The sequence below is a fragment of the Grammomys surdaster genome, unplaced genomic scaffold, assembly GCF_004785775.1.
Source record: "Grammomys surdaster isolate TR1022 unplaced genomic scaffold, NIH_TR_1.0 125049, whole genome shotgun sequence".
Lineage (NCBI taxonomy): Eukaryota > Metazoa > Chordata > Mammalia > Rodentia > Muridae > Grammomys > Grammomys surdaster.
The window spans coordinates 414665-430071 of record NW_021619961.1 but is presented as its reverse complement, the minus strand read 5'-3'; the positions used below and the strand labels follow the sequence as shown (position 1 = coordinate 430071).

At 44.7% G+C, this 15407-nt stretch overlaps 1 protein-coding gene across 1 annotated transcript in view; it reads left to right on the top strand.

Moving 5' to 3' along the window:
• Window positions 1-15407, top strand: part of Shc4 (SHC adaptor protein 4) — a 92988-nt gene that overhangs the window by 74785 nt on the left and 2796 nt on the right. The window contains exons 8-10 of the mRNA XM_028785005.1: window positions 784-952; window positions 3872-3932; window positions 7763-7936. Coding sequence (XP_028640838.1) covers window positions 784-952; window positions 3872-3932; window positions 7763-7936 — 404 coding nt within the window. The remainder of the gene's footprint in view (window positions 1-783; window positions 953-3871; window positions 3933-7762; window positions 7937-15407) is intronic.

Genomic DNA, 15407 nt, shown 5'->3' with positions numbered 1-15407 from the left:
ACACACACACACACACACACACACACACACACACACACACACACACACGAAAGCCTCCTCTCAATCACACCCCCTCCCCATACACCACATGCACACAAAATCATAAAGAGATTTGGTTTGACTTATTCTTTGTTATAAGAAACTTTTGTTAATTCCAATTTGGAAGAAAAATCAGTTTGTTGCTTTTTTTACCCTGTTTCAAATTTTAAAACAATTGCATGTTTACAGAATTCCCCCACTTGCCACATGTGACTCTAATAGTTCTTTATGAATGCCATACTTGTCTAGATTCGTGCAGACAAGATAGCTGGCTACAGATCTCAGTTTTAAATGGATTTCTCATCTTAGTTTAGTAAACTGAGCCAGACTCTCTACCCAAAGAACAATTTCTAAATTTTCTATGACCAAAACATTTCCAAACAAAGCAATTGAAGTGAGCCAGAGGTGATGAGGAAGGCTTTGCACTTTTATGATGTTGAGGTAAAACAGCCTTTCATTCAGGTGAGCCACTTTTTACTGTCATTATTACTACCACTAACTGGAGAGAAATGCAAAGGCCTCACCCTTGACAGTCTTCACTGGCTTTGTCCATCAGTATTATCCATGGACTTCGAAACACCTCAGTACGGCGGTCCAGACTTTTGACATGGCTTAAGCATAGCAGTACACTTAAAACACAACTGCAGTTTTTTGGGATGATTTGCTTGGCTCTGATTTTTTTTGTATCCCCTATAGCCTTTGAATTCCCACACAGCCTCCTGGGGCTTCTTTTTCCCCTCACAGGGAGGAGGTACTTGTTGATGGTACCTCTGAAGACAGAGACCATGACTATTACAACTCCATCCCAGGAAAGCAGCCACCTGACGGCGGCATTTCAGATGTGCGGATCCAGGTTCAAGCTACAGACCAAACGGCTTACTGCCCTATCCGGTGTGAAAAGTTGTGCTATTTGGTAAGCACTGTTTATTGTTACTGGTACCAGAGGTCTGATTCTGTTCTTACCACTAGAGCCCTCGATTTGAGGATTTTCAAATGTGAAAGTACCATCTTCTTCAAAAGTGAGGAAGTCAATCACAGTCTACACTGGATCATTTTTATTCCCAGTACCCTATCCACAGCTTTTGAGATGACAACATATCCGTCTTCACTGGGAAAACGAAAACCACCCAATGCACGGCTGTCATATTTACCTTCCTACCTTACCTAGTCTTCCTGGGTTCTCTCTTCTTCCTGAGTCACTGTGTCTGAGTATAATCCTTCCCTGTGCTCTGACCCTCCTCCTGCCAGCCCTATGGCCCTGTTCTGTCCAGAACCACCCCATTGATTCTTTCTCTTCTGCCCGTGCATAAGCTTTGCTGCTGCAACCCACCAACACCACCTCACCTTTTTCCATTCCCACTTCTAAGGACTGTTGTCTTCATCCTGGCTCTCACACACACATGTTGAGACCTTAACTCTGCTTGGCAGCCTGATGTAAATGACTTCTATGTAGGCCACTTCCTTGCTAAATGGATTCTCCCTTTAGTAATCTTCCTCCATCTTTAGAGCTGGCACCCATTGGATGAGTCCTCTTCTATTGGCTTCCAAACATTATTTCACCTTTGCGCTCCCTTCCTGAACCTTTCACTTCTGCCCCAGGTCCCTCTATCTCAACATTTATAGTATGGTTAAAGGCATCCTACAGTGAGCACTCACATGTAGAATCCCACAGTGAGCCCTTGCATGTATAGCATTTGTCTTATTACATTTGTTTTATCATATGGGATGTCATTATCCATCTCAAACTTTTCTTTGCATATTTGTGTATGGTTGTGTGTGTGTGTGTGATCATTTGTGTATAAGGAGGTCAGAGGTTGATGTCTATCATTTTTCTCTGTATTTACTTAGGCAGGGTCTTTTGCCTGTTCACCTAGTCAAGCACCCAGCTTGCTCGAGGGATTCTCTCTTGCTGCTTCCTGTGTTATGGGATTGTTGGGCACTGTCTAGCATTTATATGGGTGCTAAGAATCTGAACCACAGTCCTCAGGCTTGTCTGGAAAGCTTTCTATCTACAGAGCCACAGTCCCACTTATTTCTGATCCTTTGAAAAGTGAGTTGAGTCTTTCCTTTTCTCTCATATTTTCTTCCGTTTCCTCTTGGAGACCGCAGCCCTATCTTGCCCTGGTGTAAGCACTTTCAGTGGCTCATCTTGGGCTTAGGTCTTGCCTCTAGCCAGAGGACACATTGGTCCTGCTTCAATCCTTCCATGTCTCCTAAGCTCTCATACCCAATTGCGCTGCATTGAGTCTCACTGTGTAGCCCTGGCTTGGACTCCCCGAGATCCACCGTTCTCTGCCTCGTGAGCACAGGATCGAGGGCGCGTTACCATCCCTGCTCCCTTCCCCTATCATTTAGTCATATGTATCCTGCTACTCACCTCTTTCACTTGCTTTGCCTTTTCTTACATTTTGGAACCCATGACAACTTGTGCCCAATAGCTAACCTTCTACCATGTGAGTATCTTTTTTTTTATCCACTCAGATTTCACTCAACCTTATCAAGTTCTGGTTCTACTTGCCTAAGTGATTCTGAAGCTACTTACCCAGCACTGATTTCAGGTCCTCAAGCCATCTTACATACTATTGTCAGATAATGCTATTCATTTACTTTAATTTTTAAAGATTGTGTGTGTGTGTGTGTGTGGTGTGTACACATTCATGTGTGAGGGCATGTGCATGTTGCAGTGTGTATGTAGAGGTCAAAGGACAATCTGAAGGTGAGTCATTGCTTGAGTAGGGTCTCTCTCTCTCTCTCTCTCTCTCTCTCTCTCTCTCTCCCTTCCTCTCTCCCTCTTTCTCTCTTCCCCTCTCTCCCTCTCCCCCCCCCCCTTGCTAGCCATTCTGGGAGCTTCTGGGAATTTACTCACCCCTGCCTCCCATTTCACCCATGTATGCACTGGGATTACAGAGTCCTACTGCATAGGGCTTTGCCTGGACTCTGAGGATCCGAACTCCAGCCTTCACACTTGCTTTACACATTGATCCATCATCTCTCCAGGTCCAGATGAGTCTTTCTTCTCCAAGGCATCAGCACATCTTCACTCTGTTGCTGGAGAAAATGTGTGCAAAGGTGGGAATGACTGAAGCCCTCTAATTGGCTGATGTTTTCGAGAATAACTAGCAAAACCTCAGCAGAGCAGGGTTCTAGTTTGTCATCCCAAAGCAGGTAGCACTTGGGAAAGCTCAGTCTGTGGTGCATTTGCTGTGCAACCTTCAGGATCTGAGCTTAATCCCCTGGACCCACATTAAAAGCACAGTCGGGTGAGGTGGTGTGGGCTTATCGTCCCGGTGCTGCAGAGGGGGTAAGAGACAGCTAGCTAGGCCTCCCTGGTCAGCCAGCCTGGTCTGTCTCAGAGAGCCCCTGGTTTCAGTGAGTGACTGAGACTTCAAAATACCAAGTCAATGGCCTCTTAAGAATGAGACCCAGTATTAAACTCTGGCTTCCACACTTACGTGAACACACACATACACACTCATAAATACATTCACAAACATACACACAAAGCAGTTAGGCATCACTTTCTAGCAATTACACCACTTTCTAGCTGAGACTGTGAATGTTGGAATGTGACTTCTGCAGCAGAAGAAGGGACTCTCAAGACACAGGACGTGGGCAGTCCTTTTGACTCCCCAACCTTCAGATCCACGTTTGTAACTAACTCTGGAAGGGTGGCCATTGAGTACTATTCGCTCCAACACAGATTCTGTCTCCAACCTGTCAGACATCTCCTGTGTCAGAAAGTGAAGTTGCCTGCTCTATTTTCCTGAAAGCTATCGTTTTCTTTATGAACGTGTCCTCTTGATAAACATCCTGCCATCTGTCGTTTGTACAGCCTGGGAACTCCACATGTAGCGGTGTATATAAGAACTGTATGGGACGGAGCAGGCCAATAGGTAGGTACGATACCTCCCCAGCTGCCACCCCAACTCCTTCTAAGCCATACGACTGTGTAGGCCCCTGCTCTTAAAGGGCAGATATGGAACTAAACGTGCAGCCCTTGTGCTGCATGCTTCCCAGGGAAGCCAGAGTGCTAGCATGTATTGTTCGACAGCCCCACACTTCTCCCTTGTGCTCATGTGATCTCCAAGGTGGTGGCTGTACCTCTGGGGTTCTGAATTGCTTTGACATCATGAAAACTCTCACAGAAGCGGGATCCCTGGAAGTCCCTTTCCAAAGACTAGGCGATGAATTAGTATGGAAACCAGTGCTGATTCTACTCTGGTTAAGATATAACCTGTTTGGCAAAGGAAACAGGAGAGAGAACTGACTGCACCAATAATTCCTACCACCACCTTGCCTGGGAGCTCTGTGCTCATCTCTGTGTGTGCTCACACCGTGGGGCAGACCAACGCAAGGCCTCAACTGTCATGTTGATGTAGAAATATGTCTATTATGCTACCAGCTAGTGGCTTCATTCTTCCTACCTGTCAGGACTATTTATTCATTTAGGAAGGTAAGTCTCGCAGGGCTAGGTGGGGAAGGAATCGGGTAACCACTTTGAGGGTCTCAGTGATCCCTCGTTCGTCACCTTTCGTATCTGTTTCTGCCATTGTAGTCCTTTTATTTTTATACACCGGGGACACAGGAAAGTCCTTTGCTTGTAGCTTATCTCTGATTTACACCAGTCTACATGCTGCATGAAAAGATCTGTGAGTGAGGACAGCATTTAACTTTCTAAAAGCACAGTTTCTTTTGATAGAAATTAAAATTCCACAGTAGCACTTGCCTTAAATCCCAGCGCTCCAGAGGCAGAGAGCTTTGAGTTCAAGGCCAGCCTGGAATATGTAATGAATTTTGAGCCAGCCAGGGCTACATAGTGAAACTGTGTCTCAAAAAAATTTTTTTGTTTATTTATTTATTTATTTATTTATTTTGGTTTTTCCTGGAACTCACTCTGTAGACCAGGCTAGCCTCGAACTCTCAAACTCAGAAATCTGCCTGCCTCTGCCTCCCCAAGTGCTGGGATTAAAGGCGTGTGCCACCACCGCCCAAAATTTTTTTTTAATTGACATTCTTTACAATCAATTAAAATCCTAAGTTAATTACTTCTCAGTCTTCTGGCTGAGAGCAAATGTAAAAGTCTAAACTAATTCTAGGTTATATGGCTGAAAATGAAATTAATGCTAAGTGCAAATGCCTCTGAAATCCTGCCTTCTTGGGACATTCCTGTCCCTCTTCCTGGGAATTTCCAGCATTCCGGATGTACCTGGTATGAGTCTGTCCTGTTTGGACCTCTGCGATATTGGTAGCACATTCTCCCATGCGGATGCTGACTTGTTCTGTGTCTCACACAGCCTACATTTATTCAACAGTTTCCTCAGTGACATCTATTGAGACCTCGCACAGCATTTAGTATAAAAGCACATGTTCACCTACATTTCAGAGCAGGCTAACGTTGAGTATGGATAGAGGTCTCACTGGATTAGGTCATTACTGATTCTCAGCTCTTGACATTACTTAGGGAAGTATTGTCCAGGCTACAACTGCCTTGCAATGATCTGTTAGTCACTTTTTCTTTGTGAAAGTATAAAGCAGATTCCCTAGCCCATAATGCCATTCGACTAAGCAAGCAGTCACATGTCACAAAATGCACAAATACAATGCCCTGGCAACCCTTCCCTCTGGAGAGACTGGACTTGCCCTTGGAATTTCCTATGTGCAAAGTGTTCACACTGGGTGAGATGACAGCAGCAGATGACAAACAGAAGCACAGGGAACAAGGAGCAGGTACCAAGAGTGGAATCTTCCCATTGGGCCTCTCTCTCACCATCATATAAGAGCTGGTGTGAGCTTGTCCTGTTTGGACCACGTCAAAGGGGGTGGGTGACTTAGCAATAGAAGAAGAAATGTTGTTTTACAGTAAGGCAGTCAAGAGCCACGGCTTTGAGTACAACTTCATGATGATCCTGGAGCACATACAGCTGAAGTTTATAAATGTGCTCATTTAAACAGACTCATAAAAAAAAATTCATCTTGGCATCCTCAGGACACAGCCATTTGGATGGTGTGGAGTCCTTCGTGATACCAGATCATGAAAGATTGTGCTAATACCCATGCATCCAATAACAGTCATGTGCCAGACATATGATGCTTTGCAGCTGTGAGCAAGGCAGATGTTACCCCTGCTTTTGTGGAATGTGTAGCCTAGATGTAGTACAGACCCTAAACAAGTAAGAAGGGTGGGAGGATTAATGACTCCCATGGAATGGCCTTCAAAGCATGAGTACAAGCCTCTGGGAAAGCAGAAAGCCCTTTAGTCTTGAGGAAAGAGAGATTTGAATTGACACTTGAGGTTTAAGTGGCAATCACACTGCAGAAGGCCAATGCGACCTCCGACAGAGACTGTGGAAGTAGGAGCTGGGTTGATAGAGAAGGGCTCGAAGTTCTGCAGAGAAGTAACTAGAAGGTTTTTAAATCTCTGAGAAATGTGATTGGGTTTTCAGTTTTAAAAGAGTATTTGTCCAACGTGTCTAGATAGCGTGAGAGAGAACAGGCTGAGAGGAGAGGAGGAAACTAAGGTGAGGGAAGAGGCCACTTCACCAGGTACAGTTAAACACCAGTGATCAGTGCAAGGCTGAGCTTGCAAGAAGAGGAGAAAAGAGCCAGACTTTCTATCTTTAGGAGCTTGTATTAGTCAGGTTTCTCTAGAGTCACAGAACTCATGGAATGTCTCTATAGAGGGAAAATATAAGGGAAATTATTGGAATGATTACAGTCTGCAGTCCAACTACCCCAACAATGGGCAGCAGTGAGTGGGAAGTCCAAGAATCTAGCAGTTGCTCAGTCCTACGATGCTAGGTGTTTCAGCTGGTCTTCTGTATACGCTGGAATCCTGAAGTAGTAGGTTCCAACAGATGTGCTGGCAAGTAAGTGCAAGTAGGCAAAGAAGAATGAACCCTTCCTCTTCCCATTGTCCTTAGGGTCTGTAGGCCTCCAGCAGACGCTGTGGCCTGTATTAAAGGCATGTATCACCACACCTGGACCTAAGCTTTTCTTTACCTGGAACTGACTCTGTCCAAGGCTGGCCTTGAACTCAAGAGTTCTGCTTGCCTCTATCTCCTGGGAATAAAAGTGTGTATCACCTTGCCTGGGCCTAAGCTTTTCATGGCTCCTATGCCTCAAGATCCAGATCAAAATTGTGTATCATCCCATGTCAAGATCTTGGTCAAAAGCCTGTGTCTTCCAGCTTCAAGATCTAGATCACAGGTGTGTCCTGCATTTCTGAATTGTAGTTCATTCCAGATGTAGTCAAGTTGACAGCCAGGGGTAGCCATCACAGAACTGTACTCATTTTGTTCATTCATTTACTTCTAAGTTAATTTAGTGCAAAGGAAGTAAGACTTGGTATTAAGTAACAAGACTTTAAAAGGGGGGTTAGCGATAGAATTCATATTCAGCATGATAGATTTTCTTTCCTCCTGGACTATCTATCACCCTGAGCTGGCACTGTACGCCACAGGTCCTTGCTTTCACTAGCCACTTCTTTCAGGTCTTCCTGCATACCTCTCCTGTCTGTTCTTGTCAGCTGCACAGTTGACCAAGGGATACTGCAGAGAGAGGAGGGAAGCCAGGGAGAGGGTGGTTTTGCCTCAAAGACCTAAGTGTCAGTGTTCAGTCCTTGTTTGGGATGGGTATGCATGACACACAGCTCCCTGTTGCTCTTCAACTCAGTCATGATTTACATGGCAAATTATAATGGGCTGCTCACTGCTAACCGCTCCAGGTATTCCCCACGAGAGAACGACGCAGAGTGATGCTCCATCACTGAGGCACTTCTGGCGAGTGGATCTCTTTGATGACCCCTCCTATGTCAATACACAGGCTCTTCAGAGTATACGCAACTATGCTGGAAATCAAAGCTCAACTCTGCCACAAGGGAGCCCATGGCACCTTGGAAGTAAGTGCCTTCCCACTACCTGTATTCATTTCCTGGTTCTGTGGCAACAAGCCACTACCAATCACTGTACATGTTGTGTCTGAGAACAGCTTCCGATTCTCCCAGTGATGAAGATTGAGTGACCAAGCCAAGGTGTTGGCAGCACTGACTCCTCTTGATGCCCTGAGCAATCTGCCTAGTGTCCCATCCTCATTTCTGTGGCTAATTGGTGACTGTCAGCAATGCTTAGCTTACAGGCACCCCAGTAGCTGTACTGGTCTCACACCCTGTATCCCCTGCGACTGGACAAGTCACTGCATGTTGAGTGTGATGAGGTGATTGTACAAGCTTACCAAATTAGACAGGTGGCTAAGACCTCAGTACGTCTTTTGGGGGACCACGATGGACAGGCGCCGTCCATCATTTTTGGGGGACCACTATGGACAGGCGCCGTCCGTCTGTCATTTAAAAAACTATTCCTTGGCTTCATCTTTGGGGAGTTACAATGATTTTTTTTCTTTTTTTCTTTCTTTCTAACTTGTTGTTTTATTTGGGGAGTATTACATTTATTTGTTTATTTTTGTGTGTTCATACACATGAACAAATACAAGGGCATTCAGGACAAACTGCAGGAGTGGGCTCTCTCTATCCACCCTGTGCATCCGGCTGTTACACTTGTATCTGTTAATTTCTTAACCTGTTAGCTGTCAACCGTTAGTGAATAAATGAATCAGATCCTTGTGGACATGTTATACATTTTAACAATTTGGCACATGGTTTTTAAATAATTCTTCCAACATTGAATTTACCTCCACTGCTTCTGAGTCTCTGATGTGTGTTTTTGATCAAGGAAGGGCTCTCAAAGCCATCTGCTAAGCCTGAATTTGTTTCTTTGCAAGAGGAACAATGGCCATTATGTCTGTTCCATTCAGTGGCATTGCTTACAGTAATAATCATGTCAACCCCTCTGAGAGTGCATCCTGAAATGAGGTGCTGTGCTCTCCAACATACATTTCAACTGTGGGGCGAATACAACCACGTGAGGAATCATGGTTTGGTGAGCTTGTTTGGGGGTGGTCAATGTATAAGTAGGAACAGATCAAAAAATCTAAATAAGCCCAGAGCCTAAAATCATTTGAAAAATAAACAATGTTTTTTTTACAAGATAATATGCTCAGAGGTTGGTGTAGTATCAGCCTTGACTTGCTCCAGAGCTGGGGAAGCTGAGGAAGCCTGGTCGCTGCCCAGGAGGCTTCTGCAGAGCTGCCAAAAGTGAGCTTCTCAGGCAGGGCAGCTGTGAGGGGAGATGTTTCAAAGGGGATTTTGTCGGGTCTGGCCTTCAGCAGATCCTTAACTCCCTAGACGAAGGGAGCCCTCACAGCCCACTGTGTGACAGGTCGTTTGATTTTTGGTAGAAAAGTAAGATTACTTGTCACTCTCACTCCAACCAGGCTTGTTCTCTGGAAGTACACACCAAGGTTAAGGTCGGCATATCAGGTCTCCATGGACTCTACCATCTAGATGCACAGGAAAGAGTATGCCTGGGCGAAGCTGGCAGTGGAACACACTTCAGGCCTGTGAGAGCTTTGGCCAACTCCTCAGAGACCTGTGTGTTCTGCCAGCGTTGTCCTATACAGGGTCCAAGAATCTGCATGAGGGCCACTCAAGGGAGGGAAAGCCCTTGGAAGGTAGGCCTTGGAATGGTAGGCCATCTAGAAGCCGACTGCTGGGCCAAGGTGGAGTTGTGAAGGGAGAGGCAGTTGGTTCTTCCTTGAAGGAAGTGCTCCTCTGTCCATCACAGAGAACATTTTGTGAGATGATGCCAGGATATTCATTTCACATTGTTAAAGTAAGTTCCTGAGGTTGTCCAGAGGGAAATGTCCTGTGTGGATAAGGCAATATTTTTTGTAGAGATGGCTTCCAAGGTAACTTAGTAGTCTTAGCCTTCTGAGCCTTCTTAGCAAAGTGAATCCCTGCTTCGAGTTCAGACAAGATTGCCTTGTTCTGATCAAAATGCTTCTGTCTTTACTCTTCCCCTTCTTCCTGCGCTGATGTCAGTACCCTTTCTAATGCTTTCTCAACCGTCCTTTCTTATTGGGATTCAATGTGCACAGCCTTCTGGGCTTTCTGGAACCCCCTTGAGTTTAACATCTGCTTGCCATTCCTCCATCCAAAAATCAAATCCCAGTCCAAATGCATTTATTATTTTTATTTTATTTTTATTTCATGTGCAATGGTGTTTTGCCTGCATAGATGTCTATATGAGGGTGTTGGGGCCTCTGGAACTGGAGTTACAGAAAATTGTGAGCTGCCATTTGTGTGCTGGGAATTGAATCTGGGTCCTCTGGAAGATTGGCCAATGCTCTTAACCACTGAGCCATCTTTCCAGCATTCCCCCCATACACATATACATACACACAATGCAGTTTTCAAATGTTGGTTTAAGAAAATCTTATGAGACAGAGCAGTGGTCATTTTTTTCTACACACACACACACACACACACACACACACACACACACAGACACAGACACACACACAGAGAGAGAGAGCCTTAAATAGATCTTCAGTTTCTCCTTTGTAATTGTTCCTCCTGTTTCCTTCTTCTTTAAAGATCCTTTTAGCCTCTTTTATCCAGACTTTGCTTCTTTTATCTAGATAGCCTTACTGATCCACTCAGGAAAAAGAGACAAACACACTCGAGTGCAGAGTTGTGACCAGCAGGGATCCTTGGTCCATCCCATCACACTGCAAACATGAGGTGTTCTGAGGAAGCCTTACTGTTTTTACTGACAGTGGTAGAAGGGGTTCTCTAGCTCTGCTTTCATAATCAAGAAAGTTCCCAGATACTGGAGCGTCAGACAGGCTGACTTAGTTATATCTACGTACTTGTTCAAACGCTGGTGGCACAGGACTGAGACTAGACAGGATCATTACATGTGACACCTGTCTTCCCTGTCTGGTTCCAGGTGTCTGCGTGGGCCCTCACCTGTACTCAGCCCTGAGAGGAAAGGTGGGAGTAGTGTGTTAACATTCCTTTAACAGGTGTCTCCCGAAGTGGCAGAGTATCATTTCTTTTCACTAGAAGACATCATTCGTTTATTCACTTGCAGCTGCAGAACTCAGACACGTGGCCACCTCCCTGTAAGAGAAGCTGGAAGTTACTGTATCTGTGTGCCTAGAGAAAGCATAGGAGTTCTGTCCCGGCCCGGGTCTCTGCTATGTTCCTTCTAACTCTCTAACGTCTAAGTGGCACCCGATACAATATGGTACACAGCATCCAATGGCTGTCCTCATCACCTGCCAAACTGCCCTCCCTCTCTGCACTCAAACCATATGGTGGCATAGAATACTAGGAATTCAACTGTGCTAAAAACTCACATTCACAAAGGGGTGTCAGTCACCGGAGTCTAATGGGCAGGAACTCTGAAGACTTTTTGAGCCACAGACAACATCGCTTGCTTCAACCCTTACTTAGATTTGTGAGCTGACTCTTGTCCATTGCCGTCTGTGGGTTTTGCTGTGCCTCAAGCTTTGCTGTGCCCTGGGCTTTGCTATACCTCCGGCCATCACCCTCTGTATGTTCACCTAGGCCAGATGCTGAGGGAGTGCCTCTCTGGAGTCTTCCCTCTTTTCAGCCTGTTTTACATTGATATGAGCATGAGAGTTTGAAATTTGTTTCAGGAGCCAAAATATATACCAAGGAGGCATGCAGATTCCTTGGCAGTGTGACTTCTCCAATGGCGTGGTACAGAATAGCCCTTTCCTGTTATTTTACTGTCCTATGGATCCCTGGTGATACATCCTCTTGGGCTGTTTTTTATTATTCAAGTATGCCTTTGTTAGGTTTATTGATTTTGCTAAAGCATTTGAGGCTTTTTCCTATGTGATTAATCTCTCTTTTTTATTTCTACCCTGTTTCTAACATACATCCTTTCAATTAGTTTTTCTTCTTGTCTGGCTTTTGCTGCATTTTCTTTTATGGGCTATATAATTTTATTACCTCTTGGCTCTTTATACTTTGTCTGAGATAGTGGGTCTAGCTTAGTTTTGTGTGGATCAGCTCTGCAGACACTGCTGATTGAGTGCTATCTTTCTCCCCTGATACCACTCTGATACACTAAGGTCGTGTACATGCATCTATTTCTGGGCTCCTCACTACACTTTCTCTACTGGGGCAGTCCTCTGTTCTGTGCTACCATACTTATTACCAACATAGCTTTGTAACTTTCTTTTTTTTCTAAAGTTTTTTTTATTTAATTTATATGTGTACACTGTAGCTGTCAGACACACTAGAAGAAGACATCAGATCCCATTACAGATGGTTGTGAGCCACCATGTGGTTGCTGGGAATTGAACTCATGTCCTCTGGAAGAGCAGTCAGTGCTCTTAACCACTGAGCCATCTCTCCAGCCCCGCTTTGTAACTTTCTTAACAGGCACATAATCTTCCATTATATTACAAATAATTTTTCTCTTGGTCTCTTCCTTCCCCTCCTCCTCCTCCTCCTCCTCCTCCTCCTCCTCCTCCTCCTCCTCCTCCTCCTCTTCCTCCTCTTCCTCCTCTTCCTCTTCCTCCTCCTTCATGATCTCACTATGTAGACCAGGCTGGCCTTAAATTCAGAGATCTATCTGCCTCTGCCTCCTGAGCACTGGGACTGAAGGCTTGTGCAGAAGCCATGCCTGACTTTAGGGCACTATTTTAACCTCTCTAGTCTACCCTTAACTTTTTTTTTTTTTTTGTCAGAATTTCCTAACAACTTTTCTGGTACTTTATGGAGATGTACTTGTACTTTCAGCAATACAAGTAAATTGCTATTGTTTAATCTTCCGTAAGTTCTCAGTATTTCCAGGTTTCACAATCGAGACGTCGCTTGCTCAGCAGGACTTAGCTGTGCCTCTCATATCGGTACCCACAGTACTTTGCTTGTGATTTGAGACATTCATGGAGCCACAGAGGCTGTGTCAGTCTTCTAATGGGTGACAGCAGCAGTCTACCTCCTGCTGACTTTCATGCTTTAAGCCTTCAAACCAAGTGTAGTGGCACTTTTCTATGGTCCCAACACTTGGGGGGCTGACCCAAGGGGATCACAGGAATTTAAGACCTAACTGGGCTACATAGAGAATTTGGGGACAGCTTGGTCTACATAGTCAAGTTGTCTCATAGAGTGAAGAGCAATCGGCCAACCTCATGTCCTTTTGTGGTGCGTTTAGTGCCCCCCCCCCGCCAATTTTTCACATTTTGTGCTATTTTGTAGTAGTTTCACTGTTTAAAATAGTCCCCCAGAATTGGTACTAAAGTGCTGTGTTGTGTTTTTAAGTGAAAGAAAACTGTGAAGTTTCCTCACGAGAAAAGATAGGTTTATAAAAATGTTGATCAAGTATGAATTATAGTACTATTGGCTGTGATTTCAGTGTTAACAAAATACGCTACACTCCATATCTTTAGTCCAAAACACACAAAATAAGGCTGTTTGTTACCTGAAGAGACTGTTGCAGCCCGAGGCTTGTTGGAAAGGAGACCCCATGTTTCCTGTAGAAGTGAAGGTTTGTTTTCAACTAATATAGCATCTTCAATAACTTTCTGAAGCACAATGCCTACAAATAGCCAGAACTGAGCCTCTCTCAGTCCCCTGCAACAGGACATGAGTCATGTGCCGAGGGGAATAGGTTGAGCTTGACAATCTCCTCAAAGTTTGCAGCTTCCTGTATCCTTAGTTATGGGACTGCCCTGACATTTGTATGCATTTTATTCTATAGAGCATTTCCAAAACTCAAAGTAATATAGATGCTCACAGAATATAAGTAACAATGAATGGATTAATTGAGAAATTAAATCCTTCCGAACCCTAATGCTATACCCAACACTGTAGATGATAATACTTTCCTGTGATTACTATCCAAATGCTGGTGAATCACTGAGCATCTTACCCCTCTGCCCATCTCTACCTCATTAAGAAATGAGCACTCCCCCTGCCCCTGCACATCCATCTTCTGTCTCAGAGACAGGCCTATGGTGAGCACACAAGCTCTGTTGTTAGCGTCAGTTATCACTGAGGAGCAGGGGACAGAGTAAAGTGTCACAGCCAGAGTGGGTGATGAGATCAGAGTTGACTTTTGTTTTTGTTTCCCAAATTAACATATATAGCCTTCAAAGTTAAAATGAATTGGAAAGCCTATCACATTTTTTCTTCTAATGGAGTTTGTTGCTAAGGAAACAGTTGAAATTGGTCAGCATGCTGTGTCTTGTCCTTGTCTGAATCTGGGAAGCTATGTTAGAAACACTGTCTGCATCTCCAAGGCTAGCCCATGAGCTGTTGACTCTTCAAGATGATATAATGTCTGTTTTTCTTTGTTTTGTCCTTGTACACAAGCTGTCCATAATTTTAGGACAAACCAAAAGTGCACACCACACTAAACTTCCTGCATCCTCATGGTGCATGCCCACATGCATTGCCCACATGCATTGCCTCACACTGGTGCTGAGCCTGCCCCTGACATGGTGCATGCCCACATGCATTGCCCACATGCATTGCCCACATGCATTGCCCACATGCTTTGCCTCACACTCGAGCAGAGCCTGTCCCTGACACAAATGCACACAGGACTGCTCATTAGAAGTCTTCCAGTGTGTCCAAGAACAGGCAGCACCAAGGCCAACTGCAAGCATTAGTCAACATCTGGACAAGTTTCCTCAGGCCTTTTCTGGCAACAATAGGAAGAGAGGTGATGATTTGTGGAGGAACATTCTTTCCAGTCATTAGCTTTAGATTTTTTTTTTTTATGAGATGTGTTTGTGGTGCTAGCTCTGTCACCTGACATTCTTATGTCAAATAGGCGTTCTTAAGTAGGGCAGGGCTCCAGCCGACTGACGTGGGAATTGGACTATCCATAGGGTACTGAAGGCCGCCTACACGATGACCTAGCAGCATGGTGGAATACATGTCGCACAGTTTGAGCTTAGTGCATCTCTGCTGGTGAGACCTTCCGTGAGGGCTGTAAGTTCTCTGCTTGTTAATGGATGAAGAGTGCTTTCTGTGCACAAGATCCTCTGCATTTCAGAACACAATGCTGCTTTCTATGGTGGTTTTTGTTTTTTCTTTTCTTTTTGTTAATTTACCATTAAATATATGGTTTTAAACAAAATTCAGTCATAAACTTGATATAGTGAACTATTTTCGGTGGAGTTAAAAAAAGGTTTATTTTAACTTTGTATGAGTGTTTTGCCTGCATGTAGGCACACCACATTCATGTAGTGCTCATAGTGGCCAGAAGAGGGAGCCAGATTCCTTGGAACTGGAGTTACAGGAAGTTATGGGCCAATTTGTGGGTCACACACTGAACCCAGGGTCCTCAGCAAGAGCAGCAAGTGCTCTTCGCCTCTGCACCATTTTTCTTTTTATCCTCCCTCCCTCTCTCCCTCCTTCTCTCCCTCCCTCCCTCCCTCCCTCCCTCCCTCCTTCCCTCCCTCCCTCCTTCCCTCCTTCCCTCCCT